This window comes from Trachypithecus francoisi, unplaced genomic scaffold (assembly GCF_009764315.1).
Source record: "Trachypithecus francoisi isolate TF-2019V2 unplaced genomic scaffold, Tfra_2.0 Lachesis_group0, whole genome shotgun sequence".
NCBI lineage: Eukaryota > Metazoa > Chordata > Mammalia > Primates > Cercopithecidae > Trachypithecus > Trachypithecus francoisi.
Window position 1 is genome coordinate 51,302,972 of NW_022681453.1, and position 24,058 is coordinate 51,327,029.

At 37.7% G+C, this 24,058-nt stretch overlaps 1 protein-coding gene across 1 annotated transcript in view; it reads left to right on the top strand.

Annotated features, from left to right (window-relative positions):
- The window catches only part of GRM7 (glutamate metabotropic receptor 7), a 774,864-nt gene that overhangs the window by 422,097 nt on the left and 328,709 nt on the right, over positions 1-24,058 (top strand). The window contains exon 5 of the mRNA XM_033210519.1: positions 21,650-21,790. Within this exon, the coding sequence (XP_033066410.1) occupies positions 21,650-21,790 (141 nt within the window). The remainder of the gene's footprint in view (positions 1-21,649; positions 21,791-24,058) is intronic.

Here is a 24,058-nt window from a genome sequence, read left to right on the forward strand (position 1 = left end):
CATTGTGATTCGCCCATATTTTATATTTTTATTGCTATTATTTTAGTATGAATGCCTGTAGGAAGCTTTGGGATGTGCACGAATAGTGTTTCATGCAATTTTTCTCTTCTTTGTATCATTAAGACTGGAAATAATAGTTATTTAAAAATTGCATTTGGGATAGATGGGTAGCTGGGAGTCTAAAATGAGCTCAGTCTGGTGGTCTGTTTCATGAGAAATGCATAAACCCTCTTTGTGCATGTTATCTGATGCAAGTGGTGCCATCATTATTCTTCCTTAGGAATAACCGTGCTTGGTTTTAGCCATTTCATTTTAAAGTTCTACCTCTAGCTTATGTGATGTATTAAAATAGTTTTGTATTATAAAATAGAAGAACTTTATAGCATCTAATATTATTCTCCTTTCCTGTAAATTATAAGATATGGGTTTTTGAGGAAGAAAACAAAAGTACCCTAAGAGCCTTTCTTGTGAATCTTTCTTCAATGTGTCTATACCCATGGGTTCCATTTCCTTACCACTCACATGTGCATTGTTTGATTTCAGAATGAAAGCACCATTTTACTCTGATTATAAAAAGTATTCATTCTGATTGTTGATAATGGAAAGAGTTGGAAAAGTGTGAATGAGTAACTAAGTAAACAAAACAAGATAAAGAAGAAACAAACTTATCCCCCAGGGAAGTTTATCATATTGAAATTTTGGTGACTCGACATCCAGACATCTTAATACTGTGTCGTACAATATACATGAATTTTTGCATTAATTTTTCACCATTAGAAGAAAGTTCTATAATTCAGTAAAGGAAACATCATCCCTTGACTTAAAGCCATTATGTAGAGTTGCTTTACTAGAGGATGAGAAGGATAGTGGGGAGGGGGAGATGAAGTGGGGATCATTAATGGGTATAAAAATACAAATAAAATGAACAAGACCTAATATTCAGTAGCATAATAGAGTGACCATAGTTAATAATTTGTTGTATATTTTGAAATAACTAAAAGAGTAGAATTTGAGTGTTCTTAATATGCACCAAAAATGATAAATGCTTAAAATAATGGACATTCCAATTACCCTAATTTGATCATTACATATTGCATGCCCATATCACACATCACATGTACCCCATGAATATATTCAACTATTATGTACTCATAATAATTAAAGATTTAAAAACATTAAATCAGTTGTTGTCACTTAAGGGAGATTTTCCTCTAAGTAGACACTTGGCAATATATGAAGATATTTTTCATTGTCAAAACTTTGGGGCTGGTGGTGGTACAGTTAGGGAATTTTGTGGGTGGAGGCCAGCAATGCTGCTAAACATCCTTAATGCATCCCCAGAACATAGTTTTCTGGCCACAATGTTAATAGTGCTGAAGTTGAGAAACACTGCTTTAAAGGGAGCCAAAACATGGATGCACCCAAGTTACAATTGACCCATGTGATACAAACCAAAAACAAACCCCCCCAAAGAAAACTTATAATTTCAGGAAAAGATGAGAAGAAAGAGAAGGTTCAGTGTAGGCATAACTTCTAAAAGTTTTCATGGTTGCCATGTGGGAATGACTTTAAAAATGACTACATAGACAGAATTATTGAGTTGAGGGACTTAGACTATAAATAAATTTTAAAATGTCTTTTCTGAAAGTGAGAAAGCACTTAGGAAATATGGTTCAGAATTGCTTCAACACATCAGTATTTACTGACTGCCTACTATGTGCTAACCACATTTTTGGCAGTTGTCAGTGAAGAGTTTATCAGTTCCATGGAATGAAAGGTTTGAAATCAGATAATTTATGGAAGTTGTAGAGAACATAGCAGTACAATTATACTTAGCTCTTTTTTATCATCAAGAGGGGAACCAGGATGAATGCACAGAAATTACAGAGAAATAAATCTTAGCTTACTACAGGAAGAGCTTCCTAAAGTTTAGATCTGATAATGCAATGGGCTATCCCTAAGATATGGCAAGTTTCTTGTACTAGATACACATATAGAGAAATTTGGTAGGCTATGTATGGAAAAATTTTAAAGACAATTGGAAAAAAGGTGACTCCCAAATCTTGCCAGGACTGGCTATACACACATACACACACACAAGTATATATATGTGTGTGTATGTGTGTATATATACACACTTGTTTTTGTGTTGGGGGGACCAGTGCAAGAGAAAAGTATGAGGGTATTTGATTTGTTCAAAAATTAAGAGTTTCAGGAGTGACATAAAAGCCTTAAACCTACATCCAGGGAATTTTCTGAACTTGGGGCCCTGTGTGAGTGCTCAGGTCCTGTGACCATGAAGCCAACTCTGGTTGTTACTAAGTTTTGAGAGTCTATGATTCTGTATCCTCTACCCTTTCTACTTCTCTGACAATTCCGTTCTATCTCCATTGATGGCTCCTTTGTTTGTCTTTGACATCCTCAAATGTGGGCATTTCTCAATAGCTCTTCCTTTCACACACCATTCTTTCTGTATACATTTTCCATTGATGACCTCATCCTTTTAATACCCAGCGTCATAGGCATTTGCTTGGCTTCTGAATCTACAGCTTTACCCTTCAGAGCATTTTCCTTCATGCTTCCACCTTCCACTTAAGCTTAGTGATTTGGAAATCACACATCTTCCTATTTAAACAACAACAACAACAACAACAATCATAATAATAATAAATGTCCTCAACTTTTTCTGTAATCCACCCTCTACCTTGTTCTCTAAGCTCTAGGTCCAATCACCCCATCTTACTTTTTTTCTTTATCAAGGTCCTCGTTTTTGGTCTGTTCTGTAAAACTTTCAACTAGACTGTAGATGTTGCACTTATTACTACTTTGTCAACTGCTGCTATAATTGAGGGCCTCACAGCAGAACCATGAGCCCAGGCTCTGGAGCCAAAGATCTGAATGAAATCTCATTTCCTCTGGTAATGAGCAAATGACCCATGCTGTTTCTGCCTCATTTTTCTCATCTGTGAAATGGGTGTAAGATAGTACTGCTATGGTTTGGATATGGTTTGTTTGGCTCCACCAAGTCTCATGTTGAAATTTGATCCTCAGTGTTGGAGATGGGGCCTAATGGGAGGTGTTTAGGTCACAGGGATGAATCCCCCATGAGTGGCTTAGTATTGTCCTTACTGTAATGAATGAATTCTTGCTCCATTAGTTCCCTCAGAATTCTCACAAGAGCTGGTTGTTAAAAAGAGCCAGGCATCTTCCACTGCCCCTCCCCTCAACTTGCTCTCACCATGCGATCTCTGCATACCTGCTCCCCCTCCCTTCCTGCTGTGAGTAGAAGCAGACTGAAGCCATCACCAGTAGTAAATGGTGTGAGCCATGCTTTTTATACAGGCTCAAGAACCATGAGCCAAATAAACCTTTACTATTTTTTATTATTTATTTATTTATTTATTTATTTATTTATTTATTTTTTGAGATGGAGTCTCTCTCTGTCACCCAGGCTGGAGTGCAGTGATGCAATCTCTGCTTACTGCAAGCTCTGCCTCCCAGGTTCACGCCATTCTCCTGCCTCAGCCTCCCGAGTAGCTGGGACTACAGGCGCCTGCCACCATGCCCGGCTAATTTTTTTTGTTTGTTTGTTTTTAGTAGAGGATTAGCCAGGATGGTCTCAATCTCCTGACCTCATGATCTGCCCGCCTCGGCCTCCCAAAGTGCTGGGATTACAGGCATGAGCCCCCGTGCCCAGCCCACCTTTTTTCTTTATAACTTACACAGCCTCAGGTCTTCCTTTACAGCAACACAAAAACGCACAAAGACAAGTACTTATCTCAGGGTTATTAGAAGGTTTATATAAGTTATTGCATGCAGATTACTTAGAACCTAGAAATAGTTAAGGCTCAATATTTGCAACATCTGTTTACTGCTTTTGAGTTTCACATTGAATTGTTAAGAGTATGGGCTTTGAAGTAAACAGACTAGGACAAAATACTGTGTCCATCTTTTCCATGTGGTGAACTTGAGACAGGCATCTTCCCTGACAGAACCTTAGCTCCTTCATCTAAGCATGGAAATGGTAGTTCTACATTTCCAGGTATTATAAGGATTATGAAAAGCTTCATTCACAAACACTTCTATAGCAATGTCACTCAACGAATAGGAACCTTCCTCCCAGTCCTGCTAGTATATTCTTCCTCAAATGCAGCTATTATCACAGTTTCCATTCTAAGAACCAGCCCTCAATTATTTCACAATGCCTGTGAGATAACATCCTGACTCTTCATACTGCAGACCCTCTACAATCTGGTTCCATTATACCTTTCCATAAAGATGTTCTGTACTTCAAACATCCATTGTAGTCAAATCAGTCTGTTCATCACCTGGAAACACAAGTGATACAACCACCTCACCCCTTGTGCTTGCTGTAATCCTCCACTCTCTCCAATCCTTCCTATCTGTATGAACTCTGCGTTGTCTAGGCTGAACTCAAATCACAGCCCTTCAATGGCATAAATTCATATCATTGTATCCTTGTATTTTTCTTCATCCCTGAAATCCTGTAACATTCATAGGCTACCTTTGAATTTTTAAATGGCTTTGTTATTTCTTCTTGCATTGTGGTTTACCATTTGGAATCAGGCAGACTGTGTTCAGATTCTGCTTTTTAGCTATGAGCCCTTGGGCAAATTACTTATTCTATATGAGTTTCAGTGTGCACATTCACCAAATGTGGATAAAAATAATGGTCAACTCCTAGGATGTTTGTGAGAATTGAAATAACATATCATTCTTAGCCCAGTATAATCATTTAATTTTTTTTTAGTAAGCATTAGCCAGAATCATTGGTATTGTTTTTGTTTTTCTTATCTAACCTCAAACATTGAAAATGTCTTGGAGCAGAAGTTGTGTATTATATACTTTTAGAATCTCTCTACCATGGAGCCTTTTGCTTTAATTAATTTCTGCTATAATTAATTGCTCTATTGTGCCATTTTCTGATTTCATCCAAGACACACTCTAAATGTGTATGACAAAGAAGTAATCCCTGGTGACTAAAATGAGACTGTATTTTCTTTCTTTCTTTTTTTTTTTTTGAGACGGAGTCTCGCTCTGTCACCCGGGCTGGAGTGCTGTGGCGGGATCTCAGCTCACTGCAAGCTCCGCCTCCCGGGTTCACGCCATTCTCCTGCCTCAGCCTCCCGGGTAGCTGGGACTACAGGCGCCGCCACGTCGCCCGGCTAGTTTTTTGTAGTTTTTAGCAGAGACTGGGTTTCACCGTGTTAGCCAGGATGGTCTCGATCTCCTGACCTCGTGATCCGCCCGTCTCGGCCTCCCAAAGTGCTGGGATTACAGGCTTGAGCCACCGCGCCCGGCTGTATTTTCTTTCTATACTGTTGCTAACCCAGGTAGCAAGCACAGGCCCTGCCAGCAACTATCATAAAACTCTCACCTGGGACTTAGTGTGCTGCCTGCTCCTTAGAGGAACAGAAAGTTGTCAGTAGGGCTGCAGTGCAAACAGTGTTGACCACTTTTTGTTATTGGAAACATCATGTCCGAGGCAAGACCATATTTATGATGTTGCCATATGGCATGAATTCCAAGTCCATCCCATTGCTCTCTCTAAAATACAGAGCATGAAGTACTCCTACTAATAACGCTCCACATTGAGATAAAAGCAAGGATTTCTGTGTCTGAACCAATCTGGCAGCAAATTGAAGTTATATTTCTGCAACACCAATTACCTAGAAAAAAACTTTCAAAGAAAAAAAAGCATTAGTCATCATTTTAAACATTTCCAAATATACTGAATATCACTGCCTCCAAAAGCTTTCTGAACTCACCTTATTCAGAGTCAGGAATGTTTGCTTCTTAATATGAAACTTCCATCATTTCATCTCTATAACTTCTGAATCTCTTCCCTCTCTGTTAAAATTATATGTGTATGTCCTATTTCTTGGCCATCTCCCTGAGAGCAGGATCCATATCTGACTTATCCCCACATCAGTATTAGTTATGACGCTTACAGTTGCCAATGTCAGACAAACATTGGGATTTGCTTACGGTAAAAACGGAGGGGTGTTGATTTATTATAAGAATAAGTGGATGTCTTATACAATCCAAAAGCAAGTAATATATCAGGGCTTTAGAAACAGATTGGAACCAGGTACTTGAACATTGTTAAAAATGTAAGACTCTTTTCTCCCTCCATGTCTTTTCATTCTAGGACTCTAATTGACTCATCTCTCCATGCAAACTGAATTTTTCTACTTCTCAGTCTATGTGGCTGCTATCAGCAACTCCTGAGTTTATATCTCTTCTATTAAAGTGAGCAGTCCTGGTTGATAGGAATTCACTATTTCCAGTTTCAGGTTACCAAGGAAGAGAATCTGTTAGCACAGATAAGGTTAGGTGCTCACTCCCAACACAGTCAGTGTGTACCCATTACAAACCTATAAACGTGTAAGTGATTTCCTAGAAAACAAGATGTAGTTGTCTAAAAGTGTAAGAGGTCAGAGGTGAGGGCAATTCACCTTTCCTATTATTGCACCTAATGCAATGTCTCCCTCTCAGAAATGTCTAAGTAACTCAGGTGGTGAGAGAATTAATATAATCTGAGTTTGCTGCTTGAACTTGATCCTGCATGAAGATATTTACATGAGCCATCTATTCTCATCTTATTTTTACACTTCTGCAAATATGATGTCTTAATCAATATGCCAGAAAGACATGGAGAAATAACATACACCGAAATAGCATGTTTTAGAACGTTGGACAGTTCTTCTCAAATCTGAAAATACCTGCAAATCAAAGTGACCTTTGACATGAAATTGTAAAATATTGTAAACATTAAGTTTTTCTAGGTGTCTGAAACATTTCTTCCTTTGATTTATATTTTCATGGGAATTCAAATACTAAGTGGTCACGCATTTGGGACACTGGTATCATTTTCTTTGAGTTTTGTTTTCCTTTTTTTTTTTTTTTAAGATTCTTTTTCCCCTCTCAGACCTGCCTATGAAAAGTCATTCCTTCAAAAACTTGCTTTGTTTTCCCCTCAATCATTAGGTGGTAGCTGAATCTGTGATTAGGAAGAAAATGAAATATCATTTTGATAAAATTCCTTTTGAATTGTTATAGATGTTTGATTATATAAGTTTAGACATTGAGCTCACTGAAAACTTCTGGCTGCTGAGACATTTTTAGATCAGAGTACAAAATGAAGACGGTAACCAGGCAACATGGTCCTTCTATAGTTATTAAAAATAAAATGTGAAGCTTCCACGATGCAGAATAATTCTCTGACAAGTTTGTCTGGTTTTCTTTCCGTCATTGCCTGGAAAAATGGGTAGGTCCCATTTGCTGAATTGATTGATAATTTGTATGCATTAAATATATTATTCTGTAAGATTATGATTCTTGGACAGTTATATACACATGAAAGTGATTATAATTTACTATAATTCCTAAAAATATTCCTCCTTAGACATTTCTAAAAAAATTATATATTACAAATGTATAATTGTATGTATTGTAATAGACACAATATCCACAATCTATGGAAACACAAATTTCACCCTACATTCATTAGGATGACATCAAGCTGAAATAATCATATGTATAATCTCTATATAGCAGAATATTACTTATTAAATCTTGGAAAGCTTTCATATAATAAATGGTGATATTCAAAGAATGGCAACAAGATTCAGCCAACTATGGCAAATATACATCCATTATTTGATGTTTTCAAAGACATCTGAACATGTGATATTATCTGAGTAATTCCGATATATATAGACACACACACACATTTTTACATCTATATACACACATATATTCTTATATGTGTGTATATATACACACATATTCTTATATGTGTGTATATACACACATATATTCTATATGTGTGTATATATACACACATATATTCTTATATGTGTGTATATATACACACATATATTCTTATATGTGTGTATATATACACACATATATTCTTATATGTGTGTATATATACACACATATAAGAATGCATAGATGAGAATATATGTGTGTTATATATGTGTATATATGTGAATATATTTGTATATATAAGAATATATATGTGTGTATATATGTGAATATGTGTATATATATATATATATATATATAAAAGAATATGTGTGTGTGTAGATAGATAGATAGATACGCTCAAATTAAGGGGAACTGGTCTCTCATGTTTCTGGTACTCCTCAGATGGCTCTTTCAAGGCTGTGTGTAAAATGGATATATGAGTGATGAAATTGCATAATCATATACAGTAGATATTCTTAACCCTAACAGCATATCTGAATCACTTGGGAAGCTAAAAACATGGATGCTCAGGCCCAGCAGTAGAATCTTTGATTTAGCTGGTCTGGTTTGGAGTCCAAGCAAAGGTAATTTAAAAAATTCTATACCTGATTCCAGTGTGTAGACCAGGGTGTAAACTGTTGTGGACATAAGTATTCTGCATATACTTCCTCTATGTCAGGGATAAGTTCCTAGAAAGAGGGGCTCTATACAAATCAGTAGTTGTGGATTGTTATAGCACTCTCCTGGAGGGGAGCATTTGTAGGTAGGCATCAGGTCTTGGCAAGCACTCCTCTTGTAATCTAAAGGCTGTCTTCTAAGAAAATCAGATCTCACTTGGGAATTCCCTGGTAGATTCTTGGTGATTGGTTTAGATTTCCCATGATCTGCAACTAGTTAATTAGGCTGACAGCCTTTCTGGGAACTAACCAGCAGGTTTCTTCCTGGAAGTTGAGAAAGAAATAGAAATTAAGATGAGATACTGGAGTTCAGGGAACAGAGAAAAGAAATTCTGGTGGATGACTGATCCTTTGAGGCATGACTTTTATAAAAAGGAGTTTAAAAATATAGTGCCTTGGAATCTACCAATCCTACGGTAAGTTTTCAACCATTGTTGGCAGCAGGAGTACAATACCAAGATATGTGCTCCGTGGAATTTAGCATAGAGAAATAACTGTTTGTTCCAGATACTCTCCCTTTAAGATCTTGTCCATCTCTTCCACCAGGAAGCCTCTTGTTGGCCCAGTCGGAGATCGTAGAAAGTTCTGAACTCTTTTGAGTCCTACATAAAACAAAAAATTAATGCAAACAAGATTAAGCCAAAGACACTCTATATATAATCAATAAAAAATGTTCACAACACACCCTGTTGGTCTTGGTTTTCTTGATAGACAATCTCTAGCACCTCCCATATTTCTTTTATGAAGATACTGAACATATTATATCAAGCTAAAGCACCATGTGTTTTTCTTTGGTGTCTTCCAAGAGAGCATATTGAACTGGAACTTATATGAGATCCAGAGAACAGTACATTTATGTTCAATAGCTAAAATCCATGCGAAGCATTTAGACCAAAGCTCTGGGCATAGTAGTCACCTACACAGTAGGATATTGTATTGCCATTAATTAATTTAAATGTTTCTATCTGAAAATACCACTTTATATATAGTAAATTTTCAGGAATAATTTCTTGAAAATATGTCATATCAAGGATAGTATATAAGTAGTATATTTTTAAAAGTCAGAAGAATATTAGCTTTTTAAGATACTAAGCTAGAAAGAGGCTGAAGACCAGCTTTGTTAAGACTGATTATCATGATTGATTATTATTTTATTATTTATTTGTATAATTGACACATAATACTTGTACATATTTTGGGGTACATAGTGATATTTTGGTACACATTATATTTAGTGATCAATCAGTAATTAGCATATTCATCAACTCAAACATGTATCATTTGTATTGGGAAGATTCAAAATTGATTATTGATGTCTGCTATGGTTGTAGATGTAGGGGGTGGTGACATGAGGATATTTACTATACCTTTCATGCACATCCGTGTGAAAAGACCACCAAACAGACTTTGTGTAAGCAATAAAGCTTTTTAATCACCTGGGTGCAGGCGGACTGAGTCTGAAAAGAAAGTCTGCAAAGGGAGATAGGGGTGGGGCCATTTTAAAGGATTTGGGTGGAGAGTGGAAAATTACAGTCAAAGGGGGTTGTTCTCTTGCCTGCAGGGGCAGGGGGTCTCAAGGTGCTCAGTGGGGTAGCTTCTGAGCCAGAAGAAGGAATTTCACAAGGTTAATCGCTCAGGTAAGGTGGGGCAGGAACAAATCACAATGGTGGAATGTCATCAGTTAAGGCAGAAACCAGCCATTTTCACTTCTTTTGTGATTCTTCGCCATCTGGATATATACGTGCAGGTCACAGGGGATATGATGGCTTAGCTTGGGCTCAGAGGCCTGACATCCCTGCCTTCTTATATGAATAAGAAAAGTAACATAAAATAGTATTGAAGTGTTGGGGCAGCGAAACTTTTTGGGAGTAGTAGCATGATAATGGACGATGTTTCTCAGGGCTGCTTCGAGCAGGATTAGGGGTGGCGTGGGAACCTAGAGTGGGAGAGATTAAACTGAAGGAAGATTTTGTGGTAAGGGGTGATATTGTAGGGTTGTTAGAAGGAGCATTTGTCATGTAGAGTGATTGGTGATGGCCTGGATATGGTTTTGGATGAATTGAGAAACTAAACGGAAGACCCATGGTCCAAATAAGAGAAGGAGAAAAACAAGTATTAAAGGACTAAGAATTGGGAGGACCCAGGACATCCAATTAGAGAGTTCCCAAGGGGATTCAGCATAATTACTTGCTTGGTTGGTGAGTTTTGGGGCTCTATCCTTGAGTTTTTTTATGTTGTCATACACCAGGCCAGATTGATGTAGGTAAAAATAACACTCTTCATTTAAAAATATACAGAGTCCTCCTTTTCCAGCAGTGAGTAACTCAAGGCCTTGGCAGTTTTGGAGGACAACTGCAGCTAAAGAGTCAACTTGGGACTGGAGGACAGATAAAGTTTGTGATATGTCCATGATGCTAGCAGAGAAGTCATTAGAGAGGCTACAGAAGGTCGTGACAGAGGTTGAAATGCCTGTTATTCCAGTACCAAGAGCAATAGTGGAGGCAGAAAGTCCTAAACTGACAAGCAAGGGAATTAGTGGAATAACTTTCGTTGTGTCAGTGTCATGAGGAGAACAGGAAGCTCTTCGGTCCCATTTGCAAATTGAATTTTGGGAGTAAGGAAAACTAGTGTGCATGTGCCTGTCTGAGTAGCAGGTAGACACATGTAGGTGGAGGAGCCACAGAGGAAGAAGAGACCTTGTGCGAGGCAAAACTGGAAATGCAAAGTAAAAAGATGAGAAGGAGTGCTGAAAGGGGTGTCCTGTACCTAGACTCCTAGGGATCCAGCTAGGGCGGCAGCCGTCAGAGGTTGTAATGGGGACTGATGGGGTAACCGCGCAGAGGGGGAGGTTCAGTTTTCATGGTGTATGAGAAAACACTGAGTGAGTACAAGCAACGTTTCGGTGTTATTAACGGGACTGGGTATAGGTAAACAAGAAGAGGGCCTGGGCGGAAAGTTTGATGAGCAAGGGGAAGGTAGCCAAGGATGGAGTGAAATACAGGGTAAGTGTCTTCCTAAGCAATAATTCTAATGTTTTTAAGTTTGCCTGTATTGATAAAGGGCTTATCTGTAATACGGAGCTGGAAGTCTCCAATTGTTTCAGTGATGTGTATAGTTGGGCTTTGGAAATGAAGAGTGAAGGAACATCAAGAAGGTGAAAGGTTACCTAGGGGAATTCCAGTGGGTCTTTGCCAAGAGATACATAAAGGAGTGGCCACAGGAATAGTAGTTTGTGTTGTGAGGGATCCAAATATGGGGAAAGTAGAGTTGATATAAGGAGAAAGGTTTTTTAAGTAAGTGTGGAGGAGGGCGGCAGCTTGCTGATGTGAAATGTCTGGGGAGGTCTTGCTGGACCTGTCTAGAAAGTAAAGAAGTTCTTCAGGAGGGTAAAGGTGAGGGCTGTTAAAGGAAGTTTGGAGGTGTAGGGAGACAGGAAATGTTGCCCAGTCTGTATGTAAGGCGGGGACAGCTGTTTAGGCATAGGAAGAAAGGGAAATACAAAACCAGCAATTGTTCACTAAGGAGGGATTAGAAATGGCTAGGAGAGAGTGAGTAAGGTTGATAGTGTGGTGGAGATAGCTGGGAAGAGGTAGAGGGTGGCATAAGAATGGGAATGAGAATAAGAGTGAGTATAAAAGTAAAGAATAGAACTTCGTCAGGGTGAAAGTATTGGAGGGTGCCCTGCCAGCAAAGATCACCTATCCACTCTAAGAGGGAGTTAAGAGTGGCGGTTTGGGGATAGCACCAGGAGATATCAGCTGTGATGGCTTGGAGAAACAGTGTAAACTGGCAGTGTAAACAACAGCAGGGCATTTATGAGTAGTTGAGAATGGCGAATAGGAGTATGACTAGACAGAACATAGTAGGGATGACAAGTTTTTTGGGGCACAGTCCAAGTTGGTCTGTTGTCTGGAATGAGACTGGGGCCTAATAAAAAGGAGCGTCCATACAGGAGCTCAAATGGGCTATACCCTGTAGCATTCTGAGGACAGGTCCAATAGATTACATTTGTAAAAAATTAGATGTGTTTAGAAATAGGAATTAACTTATCTTGGAGAATAACGGCTCTTCTACAAAATTTGGAAATTTGCAAAAGACTGAATATCGTATTGAATGGGCATTTATTTTGGAGAGATATATATTTCATATACATATTTTTTGTTTTATGTTGCATGTGTCTGTGTTTTGCTTTATAGATGTATAAGGAATTAAAAAACATGAATGAGCTAAAAATAAAATATCACTCATCATTTATTCATCACATCATCTAATATCAGCAGTAGGTTATCACATCATCTAATATATCAACAGTGGGTTATTACTATTGACATATTCACATTATTGACATTCATTGTTACTATTGACTTGGTATCAGATAATGTAATGAATATTATATATGTAATATTATATGTAATAGTCATACTATCGAAGTATTTTTAACTTTTAAAATATAACATGCAAACACAAATTATTTTGGCTCATAGCATACACTTTTGAAAACTTTCTGTGGTCTGATGGCTGCATACTACCTCAAAATGTGTATTTAATCTTGTGTTTTGGGGACATTTGCAGTGGTTTTACATTTTCATTGTTCTAAAAAGTGCTCAAATTATTACCCTTATAACTACTTTTAAAAGAATATGTCATAAAAATTACTAAACATACATAAAAATAGAATCATATAATCAACTCATGTGAATTGAAAACCCAGTTTCAAGCATTATCAATATTTTGCTATCAGGCTTTAACTTTCTCTCCTGAATTTTTGTTGTGATGGGGCATTTTAGATCAAATCTGAGACATTATGTCTTCTTAACTAAAATATTTTAGAATGTATCTCTAACTGATGGGAACCTATTCTTTACATCACCATGCTATGCCCATATCTGGTAAAATTAATAATTTTTAAAATCACCTAGTACTTTAAATGCCTTTTCAAAAATGCATATCTTTTTTCCATTAGGATAAATACCTTGAAACATATTGCTAGATCAAAAAGTTTGCACAATTTTTATGGCTTTGGATATATTTTGGCAAGTGCCAATATGTATTGCAGTCAAGATTGCACAATTTAATGTGACAATTAACACTCATTGTTATTAGAGGGAAAAATATATGAAAATATGGGATGTCATTAAAACAACATAGTATGGAAGGAGGAAGGGTAAGGGTAGAAAGGCAAGAGATTAGAAAGACAAGAAATTATACCGACAACAATAAAAACCCAAGCCAGGAAGTAATGTCGTAATACCTGTGAGGGATCAGTGCTCTTGAGTAAAACCCTTACCACATTTCTGCACAGAACATTTAACCATTAAGGCAGGGGTTCAAGTTGGCATTGCCATGAGGTGGGATAGAAAGAAGAATAGCAGGAGACTCCATCGTGTGCTTATTTATCACCCATTCCACACCCTATGGAAGCAGCCTGTGGCCTCCGGCTGGATGCCTCCTCAAGTCTCACCTCCTAAATCATCCACTAGAGGGATGATCATTTTATTTTTCATCTCAACTGACTTTGTGCATCCTGAGCAGCCTCAAAACAATATATATGTGGGCCATTAAGCTCACGTGACTGCACATAGCATAGGAAAATGATAAGAGGCTTTCAAGTGTAGAGGGTTGTTACATTACAGTGCCTGAAACTGATATTAAAACTGCTTACCTTAACAAAAGGAAAACAACCTGCATTTACTGAACAATTTCAAAAATGTTGGTTTATCCTTCATATTGAAAATTTTAAAAATCATCTGTAAGGTGGGTACTACTCTCCTTAATTTATAGATGAGGAAAAGTAGGTGCCACTTTAAGTCTTATTTGGAATATGTGAAGAAATGAATGAAGGAATGAAATGATAAGCAAATTAAAATGTACAGTTTGATAGCAAAACAAAAGTGGCAGAAATGTAAGTGATAGACTTAGCATAAGACAAGTGAAATCAGAGAGCCAGTAGTTGGCAGAGGCAGGATTCAAATTAAGGTCTATCTGACTGCAAAGTGAGGCTTTTAAGAGCTGAATATTTCATGCATAGTTCCTAGTGTTAAAGTACCAAGTTTCTTAAATTTTTTGTTATTGTTCTTTCTCTCTCTCTTTTTCTCGCCTTACGTGTGTGTCTGAGATAATTTTCTATTAAGTTAGCTTACATTTACACACTTACATGCTAGACACTGCTCTAAAAACTACATATATTATTAGCACATCCAATAGTTACAACAATTCTATGAAGTCTATATTATCATCATCTCCATTTTATCAATTGAGGAACTTAGACTGGTTAGCCCATTTGCTCAAGGTTGTCTAGCTAGCAAGTGTCGAAGCTCAGAATTGAACCCTAGAATTCTAGTTTCAGAATCTGCTTTTAGCCATTAAACTATCAATTTAATATGTATTGTTTATATCTATATTTATTCCCATATAAGTATATTCAGATTACATAAATGTCCTTCTGTTTCCCAAGCAGTTTAAAGGAATAAAAAATGACAGGCACTCTGATATTATATAACATGCAACAGCCCTTTGGAGACATTTTGTGCAATAACATTGCAGACATTATTTCCTGTACCTCATCCATAAACACTTCCCGTGAGATTTTTGTTCTTTGTGGAATAATTTTTGTTGCAATAATTCTTATTTGTTTTCTCAAAAATAATGGCTGGTTTCCACCTCTCTCATCAAGAGACACACGAAATAATTTGTGAGTGCATCTGAGAGCCCAGACTTCTCTCATTAGATCAGTAATGATCTTCTAGCCAAGCTGATTTACATGTCTTTAACTTCCATTTACATCAGTTAATATTGATAGGAACTGGAATGGGGAAGGAGAGCTGAGTGACACACAGTCTCTGGCCTCCAAGACGTCAAAGATTCTCAAGAGAGGCAGACAAAAAACTAACACCTGTAACACTGCACAAATGCTAGCGGGGCTACCTGCAGAACATGTCCTGAGAACACAGCACATGGCATAGAGTCAAGGGTGCAGAACAGCCAATTCCTACAGTCATGCAAAACTCCCCATTTTGCAGACAGAAAATCCAAATGCACTTGCTGTGGTTGAATCCATGCAGTGCTTCCTCATATTTCTTGTGGGATTTTATGTTAAATTCCCAGCTAAGATTCAACTTGATCATTTTCTAAATATCCAACTGGTTGCTGTTTGTTAGACGATTATTGAAATACTACCTTTACTCTGCACTACATTAAATTCCCATGTGTAATTGGGTCTAGTTCTGGACTTTCTGTTCTGTTCCAATGATAAATTGATCTCTTTATGTGCCAGGACTACTCTTTTTCAATAATAGTGGATTTAAATCTGAATTTAAAATCTTCTGGTGCTTGCTCTCCTTTTTTTCACTTCCTTCCCCCAAACTACTTGCTTTTCTTTTTCAGCATTCTCTTGGTTCTGATATTTTTCCACATAAACTTTAAAAGTGACTTGTCTATCTCTAGGCAAGAAAAGTTTGTATTTTTATTGAGATCACATAAAATCTATAAATTAACTTGAAGGGAATTGACATATGTGGAACCTTCAACTTTTCCTGAAAGACAAAAGCCCTGATAAATGGAAAGGTATCACTTGTTCTTGGATAGATGTTGGGCTAACCAGTCTAAGTTTCTCAAAACTTACACAGAGAGATCATCTGTCTTTATATACACCAACAATAACCATTTAGAGACACAGTGAAAAAGTGCAAAATTAAATAGCTAACCGCACCTCCACCCAAAAAAGAGAGAGAATATCCTGCTACTTTCCTAACTTCTTTGTTTTGTTTGTTTGTTTTGTTCTGTTTTTTTGGTTTTTTTAAAGATGGAGTTTCGCCCTGTTGCCCAGGCTAGAGTGCAATGGCGGGATCTCGGCTCACTGTAACCTCTGCCTCCTGGGTTCAAGCAGTTCTCCTTCCTCAGCCTCCCAAGTAGCTAGGATTACAGGCACATGCCCCTATGCCTGGCTAATTTTTTGTATTTTTGGTAGAGATAGGGTTTCACCGTGTTGGACAAGATGATCTCGATCTCCTGACCTTGTGATCTGCCCACCTCAGCCTCCCAAAGTGCTGGGATTACAGGCATGAGCCACCGTGCCTGGCCAACTTCTCTGTTTTTAGTAGCTTTTTCAAGGATATATTCTTATGGGCCTGAAATAGTATTTCTCATTTCAGTGAAGTTTTTAGATTACTCAAATTGCAGCAAAGGAACATTAGAGAGATATGTTTCTCAGTGGTAGGAAGCTCGTGTCTACCCTGACAACCACGTACATCTTAAAAATGAGAAATGTAGCCCAGGTTAAAGGCAGTTGGATGGTGAGGAAATAGTGTAAGCAGAAGAGCTCAGGCCTACCTAAAGGGAATAGCTATTTTTTGAACACATGGAGTTGGGGGACAGTGTTACTAGATCTTCTAACTTTATAAGCAAAACTAGGAATCTGGATTTTCAAGTAAAATCTGGCTTTAAAGTTGGTTTTAAAAATATTTTGGGCCTGGGCACGGTGGCTAACACCTGTAATCCCAATACTGTGGGAGGCTGAAGCAGGTGGATCATTTGAGCCCAAGGATGTGAGACTAGCCTGTAAAACACGATGAGACCCTATATCTACAAAAAAAAAAAAATTACAAAAATTATCCAGGCATGGTGGTGCCCACCTGTGGTCCCAGCTACCTGGGAGGCTGAGGTGGGAGGGTCACTTGAGCCTGGCGGGTTGAAGCTGCAGTGTGCCATGTTTGAGCCATTGCACTCCAGCCTGGGGACAGAAAAAGACCCTGCCTCAAAAAAAAAAAAAAAAAAAAAAAAAAGTATGTGTGTATATATATATATACACACACACACACACACACCACACACACACACACAAATACACACACATAAAATCACCACACACACACACACACATTTGTGGCAAAACGGAAAGGACAAGACAAGTCTACATGTTAACTGTGCCCTATAAGCCACCACTTTGTGACCTCTGAGAACAGTGTTATCATTCGGACCAAAGAGAAGCTAGTAAGGTATACCACAACAGGATATTTTATTTACTAAGGTGTATTCCTTTCCTAAGGATAACATGAAAAATGACTACAAATTTGGTTCTTTAAAATAACAGAAATGTATTATCTTATGGTTTTGGGGGCCAGAAATCCAGTCAAAATTTCAACTGGGGCCACCACCCTCTGAAGGCTCTAGGCAGAGTAGCATTTCCTGGTTCCAAGCATTCCTGGGCTTGTGGCTGCAATACCCCATCTGTGTTCATCTTCACATCTCCTTCTCACATTCTGTGTGTCTCTTTTCTGTATGTATCTTATAAGGACTCTTGTCATTGGATTTACAGCCCTCATGAATAATCCAGGACCATCCCATCAAGAAATCCCTAAATTAATTTTATTTGTGATGTAACTTATTGCTATACAATATTAATATATTTTTCAAATAATGTCATATTCACAACTTTGGGGGGTTAGGACATGGACTTTTTTAAGAGCCAAATTTAAATCACTGCCACAGGTTATGTTGTAGAAATATAAAAGGGCATGAAACAACTATGTAGGGTTTAAAAATAGTTATAACGTTACCACCCAGTCAAGAATACTAGCAGAACGATAGACGCCCCAGCACTGTTTCTGTCCACCATATGTCTGTCTCCTCTCTTGTACCACCAGAAATAATCTATTTTTTTAAGAATATCCTACTTTTACTGTAATAGTTTCAATGTTTTTCTTTGTAGTTGAACCACATATGACTGCCTCATTAAACAATGTGGCTTATTTTTGCCCGATTTTGACCTTTATGTGACATAAATGATACTGAATGCATTCTTTCGTTCCTGGTTTGTACATTTGTTATGAGATTCATATGTGTTTTTGTGAACATCACTTTTTTTCTGTGTATTTCATAGGCCTTTGAGTTGTTTCAGATTTAGTTATTACAGATATTACCACGCTACGCATTCTTGAATGTATATTGTGGTGCATGTGTGTAAACTTTCTAGTGCATGTACCTAGCAGTAGAATGGCTGGTCTTTAAGAATGCATATTAATAATGTTAATAGATAATGCTGACCTATTTTTCAAAATTTTTGTACTTATTTGCACTCTCAGAAACAGGGAATTCCCTGTTTCTCACCCTAATCAATGCCTCTTTCTTCTCTCTTCTCTCCCCTCCTCTCCCCTTCCCTCCCCTTCCCTACATCACCTCTTTTCCTTTTCTCTTTCTCCTCTCTCTTTTCTCTCTCTTTCTCTCTCCCCCGTTGTCATTTCCTTTTGTTCTTTTTATTAATTGCTTCATTCACTGATTCTATTAGTGTCATATGCCTATGATGTGGTAGGAGCTTTATTTTTCTGAATCATTGGGCCATTCTTCCTAAGAAGAAAGCAGACTCTCTGTTTATAGGCTGGTAAAATGAAGCCTTGGGTACCCCCTGGCACCTAGGCTAACAGGGATGTTCTGATCTCCAACACATGAATAGTTTTGAGAAGGCAGCCGTCAGGACTCCTGGTCACTTTCTGATGTCACAGGAAGCGCCATCAATATCTGTCAGCTCCCATTATCCTGGCAGAGCAGGCAACTGGGTCCTCTGACCCCCTCTTGACGTTCTGATAGGCTTCCCTTCATACCGCACACTTGCAAGAGCTTTTTCTCTCTCTCTTACCTGGAAAGGTCACTTACCAAACATGATGTCTGGGATAAATTATGTTTCTATTGTTTTGTACTCTCTTGTCTCAACCACCAATTTCAAGGAGTAGTTTGAGGGCAGCAACCCAGTTAAAAGAGGAAAGAACCAGATTGGTATAGTCTTAACACCAGCTAAAGTCCATTTCATTTTCTCTATGTCGTTCTAAGTTTACTTTCAAGATTACAGGAATATTGCTCAACATGTAACTGATGGGGCATTTGCTTCAGAGGCACCTGGAGATTAATTTTTGAAATTAAATTTATCTGTCTAATAAAAGGAACAATTTCATAATAAAAATACCATCTGCCCCGTATAAAAGAATGATCTCCTTTTACATGACTCTGATTCTCTTTCCAGTGACCTAAAACTCTGGTCTTGGTGCCTTGGTTTACATTTAAATACTCTGACAATTTAAAAGTAATGGGATATGTGTCCAGATTACTTTTCTTCTTGGCTCTAGTAGAAAGTTTGGAAGAAAATCTCAATTCACTATGACATACACACACACACACACACACCACACACACACACACATATAATAATATTAATAGAGTTATTCTAATTTTTGTTTCTACCCCTGACTTTCCCTCTGCTCCACCTTGGTAACTGTATATCTTGTATTGGACAGTCTATTCCTCAAACAAGATAGGTAGAATCTTTAGGTTGCAGGAACTATAGTGAGAGACCAAGAGTGATGACTTGGTGACTTCAGCCAGAGGGAAAACTTTAAACCATTCTGTATCAGAAGCTCCATAGCCATTAATAAAGAAAAGCTATAGTGTGTGCCTAACCCAGAGAGCTGCCAAGTATATTCCAAGGCATTGTAAATACATGGCTACAACAAGATCTCTCTTAAAAACTTAAGTCTCTCATGGACAATTTTATTCTTTGTGAGCAAAATTGAATAGAAGCAAACTTCAAGACTTAATTTATGTTTTTCCCTAGCTAGAAGAATAAACAGACTCTTAGATCCTGAAAGAATCTGACTCAGCTAAGAAGAGGCAAGTCAGCAAGAAGTAACTAAATAGAATAATATCCATTTGACCTCTGCTTCTGCTGCTTTGAATTGTCTGAGAGGAGCTGCGTTTTTTGAAAGTGGCTTTCGCTCAGGACTGTCAGACTGTGTAATGGGTTTTACCGTTTTGATTGACTTACCCATTCCAATAGCTGAACACATGATTGTTTTTGCTCTTCTACCTGTCGAGCCACCCAGTTGCCCTGTGGAATCAATAGCTGATACAGTAAGTTGGTGATGGGGCGTCTAGTAGAGAAAGAGAGGAAGTGGCTTGGTAAGTGGGCCATGGAAGAGCTTCATAGCAGTAGTTGTTGACCATTGGTGGCTAAGAGAATCTGCTGGGGAACTTGAAAAAAAAATAACAAGACTCAGATACTGCCTACCTCAATGAGCTGGACCCTGTATTCTTTATCAGCTCTCCAAATGATTGCAATGCCCACCAAAATGTGAGACTCACTACCCCATAGCATGGGTGTCAGAAACCAGGGTCTGGAATTAGGCAGATGTGGGTCCAAATTCTTCTCTAAGCCTTCATTTTAAACTTTAGAGTATGGATCTGAGACTACCGACTTCCTTTGGCTGATGTGACATTTTATGAGAAAATGTACATAAAATACTTCTTATTTTTGTAATTGTAATGATTGTTCCATTTTTATGTCCTTACAGGTAAGGGAAAACTTTGAATAATTTAAGTATTCTGAAAGTAGGTCCATTTTTTTCCCTATGGTTCTTGATCATAGAACTCAACTTTGTAAGTTTCCAAAGTTTTTCCATGGCCACAAACAAGATACTGTGGGGGAAGGAGATGGTGTAGTCTTCATTGCTGCTAGTGGATTGAAGGAAAATCGGATAGGTTAAGTGTGTACCTGCTCATGGGTCCATGACTGAGTGAGATTCATAGATTTGGGATTTGAGCCTAGGGACACTGAATCCAATCTCTTTTTCCACTCTGACTCTTGCAAGATCTTATGACCCCATACGAATATTTAAAGTCACACTGTCCTAAAGCGGAAGCTAGAGAGTTCCCTGGCCTCCTGGTTCCTGCTTATCTGGATACTCTTTATACATTGGATTGAGATTTATATTGGAGGCAGTTCACCTACAACCTCTTCAAAAACTTTTCCTTCTAATTTGACTAGAAAGTCAATTACATAATGGGATATTGCTAAGTGAAAGGAAGTTCTTAAAATAATATTCATGGATCAGGAGCTAACACGATTAGGGATGCAGAATGTGGCATAATGGTTGACCTTAGGCATGTTACTATTTCTTATAACTCTCTGTTTTCTCACCTACAAATGGAAATTATGCTAGTAACTACCTACCTGTCAGATTGAACTAGGAATTTAGTCATAGATTAATGCAATTAGAATATTTTTCCTCCTTCTGTTAATTTTTTTTTTTTTTGGTTGACACACAAGAGGATCCAGTTCACTGAAACAAAGAAAAAAAGTCACTTTTATTTTTATTTCTGAGTGTGCCAGCAGTGCCCTGCAAGCACTGACCTTTTCACTTAACTCTGTTTAGGGTTTGATGCCTACTTTACATCCCGTACCCTTGAAAACAACAGAAGAAATGTATGGTTTGCTGAATACTGGGAGGAAAACTTCAACTGCAAGTTGACGATTAGTGGGTCAAAAAAAGAAGACACAGATCGCAAATGCACAGGTAATTTAATTCTCATTGTCCTTCTGCTATTACTCTATGTGGCTAGCCCCGAAGTGTCTGCATAGCTGACAGAAGGAAGCTTGGCTGGAAACAAATTGAAAAAGTAAATTAAATTTTACTGGACTGTTCAGAAAATGGAACAGGAGCATACGTCTTGCAGGACAAAAGATGTACAGACAAGAATGTATTCTTTTCTGCCTGTCTATCTAGCAGTAATTGACATTTTCAGTGATTCCTTGAATTCAAAAGGGGTCATGTTGTTTGAATTCTCTTGTTCAGTTTCAGCCAGGGGTATGAAGTAATTTTCACATAGACAAAAATCTCTGACAAATCCCATGCCATTGCTGGATTTAACTGTTACCATGGACAGTATACTTGATTAAGGAAACAGAGTGATTGGGTTTAGAATAATGAAAATCCCAAATGATTTTCATTAACGTCTAAGTTAATGAGTTACCCATTGTTCAAAATATTCACAGCTCCTTATATATAACCTTGCAAATGAAAAATATCTGTGAATAAGTCAGAAGAAAAATCACACATTCATTCGTTTATTCACTCACAAATATTTACTGAGTGACTCCTTTCTGCTATGCACTGTGCTAGGCACTGGGGATCTGGTGGTGAGCAAACTAAGTGAGAATCCTCCTTCTATGTTGTCCAGAGTCTGGTGGAAGGAATTTGACTTTATTCAGTGATCTCGCGAACAAATTCTTAATTACAAACTGCAATCCATGTTCTGAGTGTTATGAGGGCCTGTAACTAAGGAAGTTTACTCATGTTGAAGGTAGAAGCTGTCTCAAAAGACCCTTTTGAGAGAATGATGCCTGAGTCAAGATAAAATGAGGTAATGGACACTGGCTGGTTAGGGAAGGAAAATAAGTTGGAGAATTCTGATTAAACATGGCAAATGGCTTGCAGTAGGAGGAATTTTTGTGTTTCTGAGGATGTGAAAAACAGAAAAAAACATGACTGAAGTACACAGAACAGAGAGAATGTGTGAGCCAAGGCTGCAGGTATAGAGAGATGGTCCAGAACTAAGTCATTTTAGGATGTATGTGGGACTTGACTTTTATCCTTAGAGCAGTGGTAACCATGGAAGGGTGTTACACAAGGGTATGACATGATCTACTATCTTATCAACTAGACCTCTTTAAATAGCAGCTTTTACAATTTGTAATGATGACCTTCAAGCATAATAAGGTAATAAGGCTCAAATATCTTATGCATGATCAAGAAAGACACATTCATGTGGGACACAGTTCTGTCTCTAGTCTATCTTTATAATGTAGCTGTTTGAATACCGGTCACCCACATGTTGTAGATTAATCCACTCAACAAGCATCTATTAATCATGTAATACATAGTATCAGGAGCACCATGAAGTCTTTGAGGGTGCTTAAATGTAGTCTCAAGTTTTCTGTGAAAAAGGAGAAATGAACAAGATATGACCAGAAACATGAATAAAAATAACACTGTAAAATCGGTATGATACATATATTAAAGGCATCATTCAGTCAACTGGAATATCAGATTAACCATGTTCTCCAGATCATGCTGTATAACAATAATTCAGAGATATGGTCCCTAAAATAGTGGGGGAAAAGGGAAAATATTAATTTAATATTGACTCAACCTAGGCAACACAAAGCTTTCAAGTGGAAACTGAAAAAGTTACCTTGACATCTGGATAATTTGTCTGTATGACAGGGTACATTCAAGTGCACCAGAAGTATGTAGATGATTGATGACAGTTTTCCTGGGTTCTTTCTGACGTTTGGTGTTCTGTAGAGTGTCTGGAAGGTGGAATCAATTGATGGACATTAGGATTGTCCCAATCTGACTTTTATGAGCTTAAACACAGGCTGTTTTATCTGGAGCCATGCTTCAGGCTGATCATTGAGAATTTGGGTTTATACAAACTAGTAAGGTCATTATGTAAGCCTCTACCTTACAAAAATGGAAATAGAAGTGTTTGTGTCTTCCTAACTAACATGCTTCTTCCATGTGAATATTTGTAATCACATGCACTAAATTAATTATCAGTGTACCCAAATTATTTGTATATTCTCACCTTCCTTTTTCCTTCCTCGTCACTTTTCTTTGTGATGAGCTGTACCATATGGAACGGAGGTAGATATTGTTACCATTATCATATCTGTTACTCTTCCATCTATTGATATGGTGGTCATATTTTATTTGTTTTTCTTGTCCTTCCTTTTTCCAAATCCAACCATACGTACATCTTTCTTTGATAGTATTCCAAAA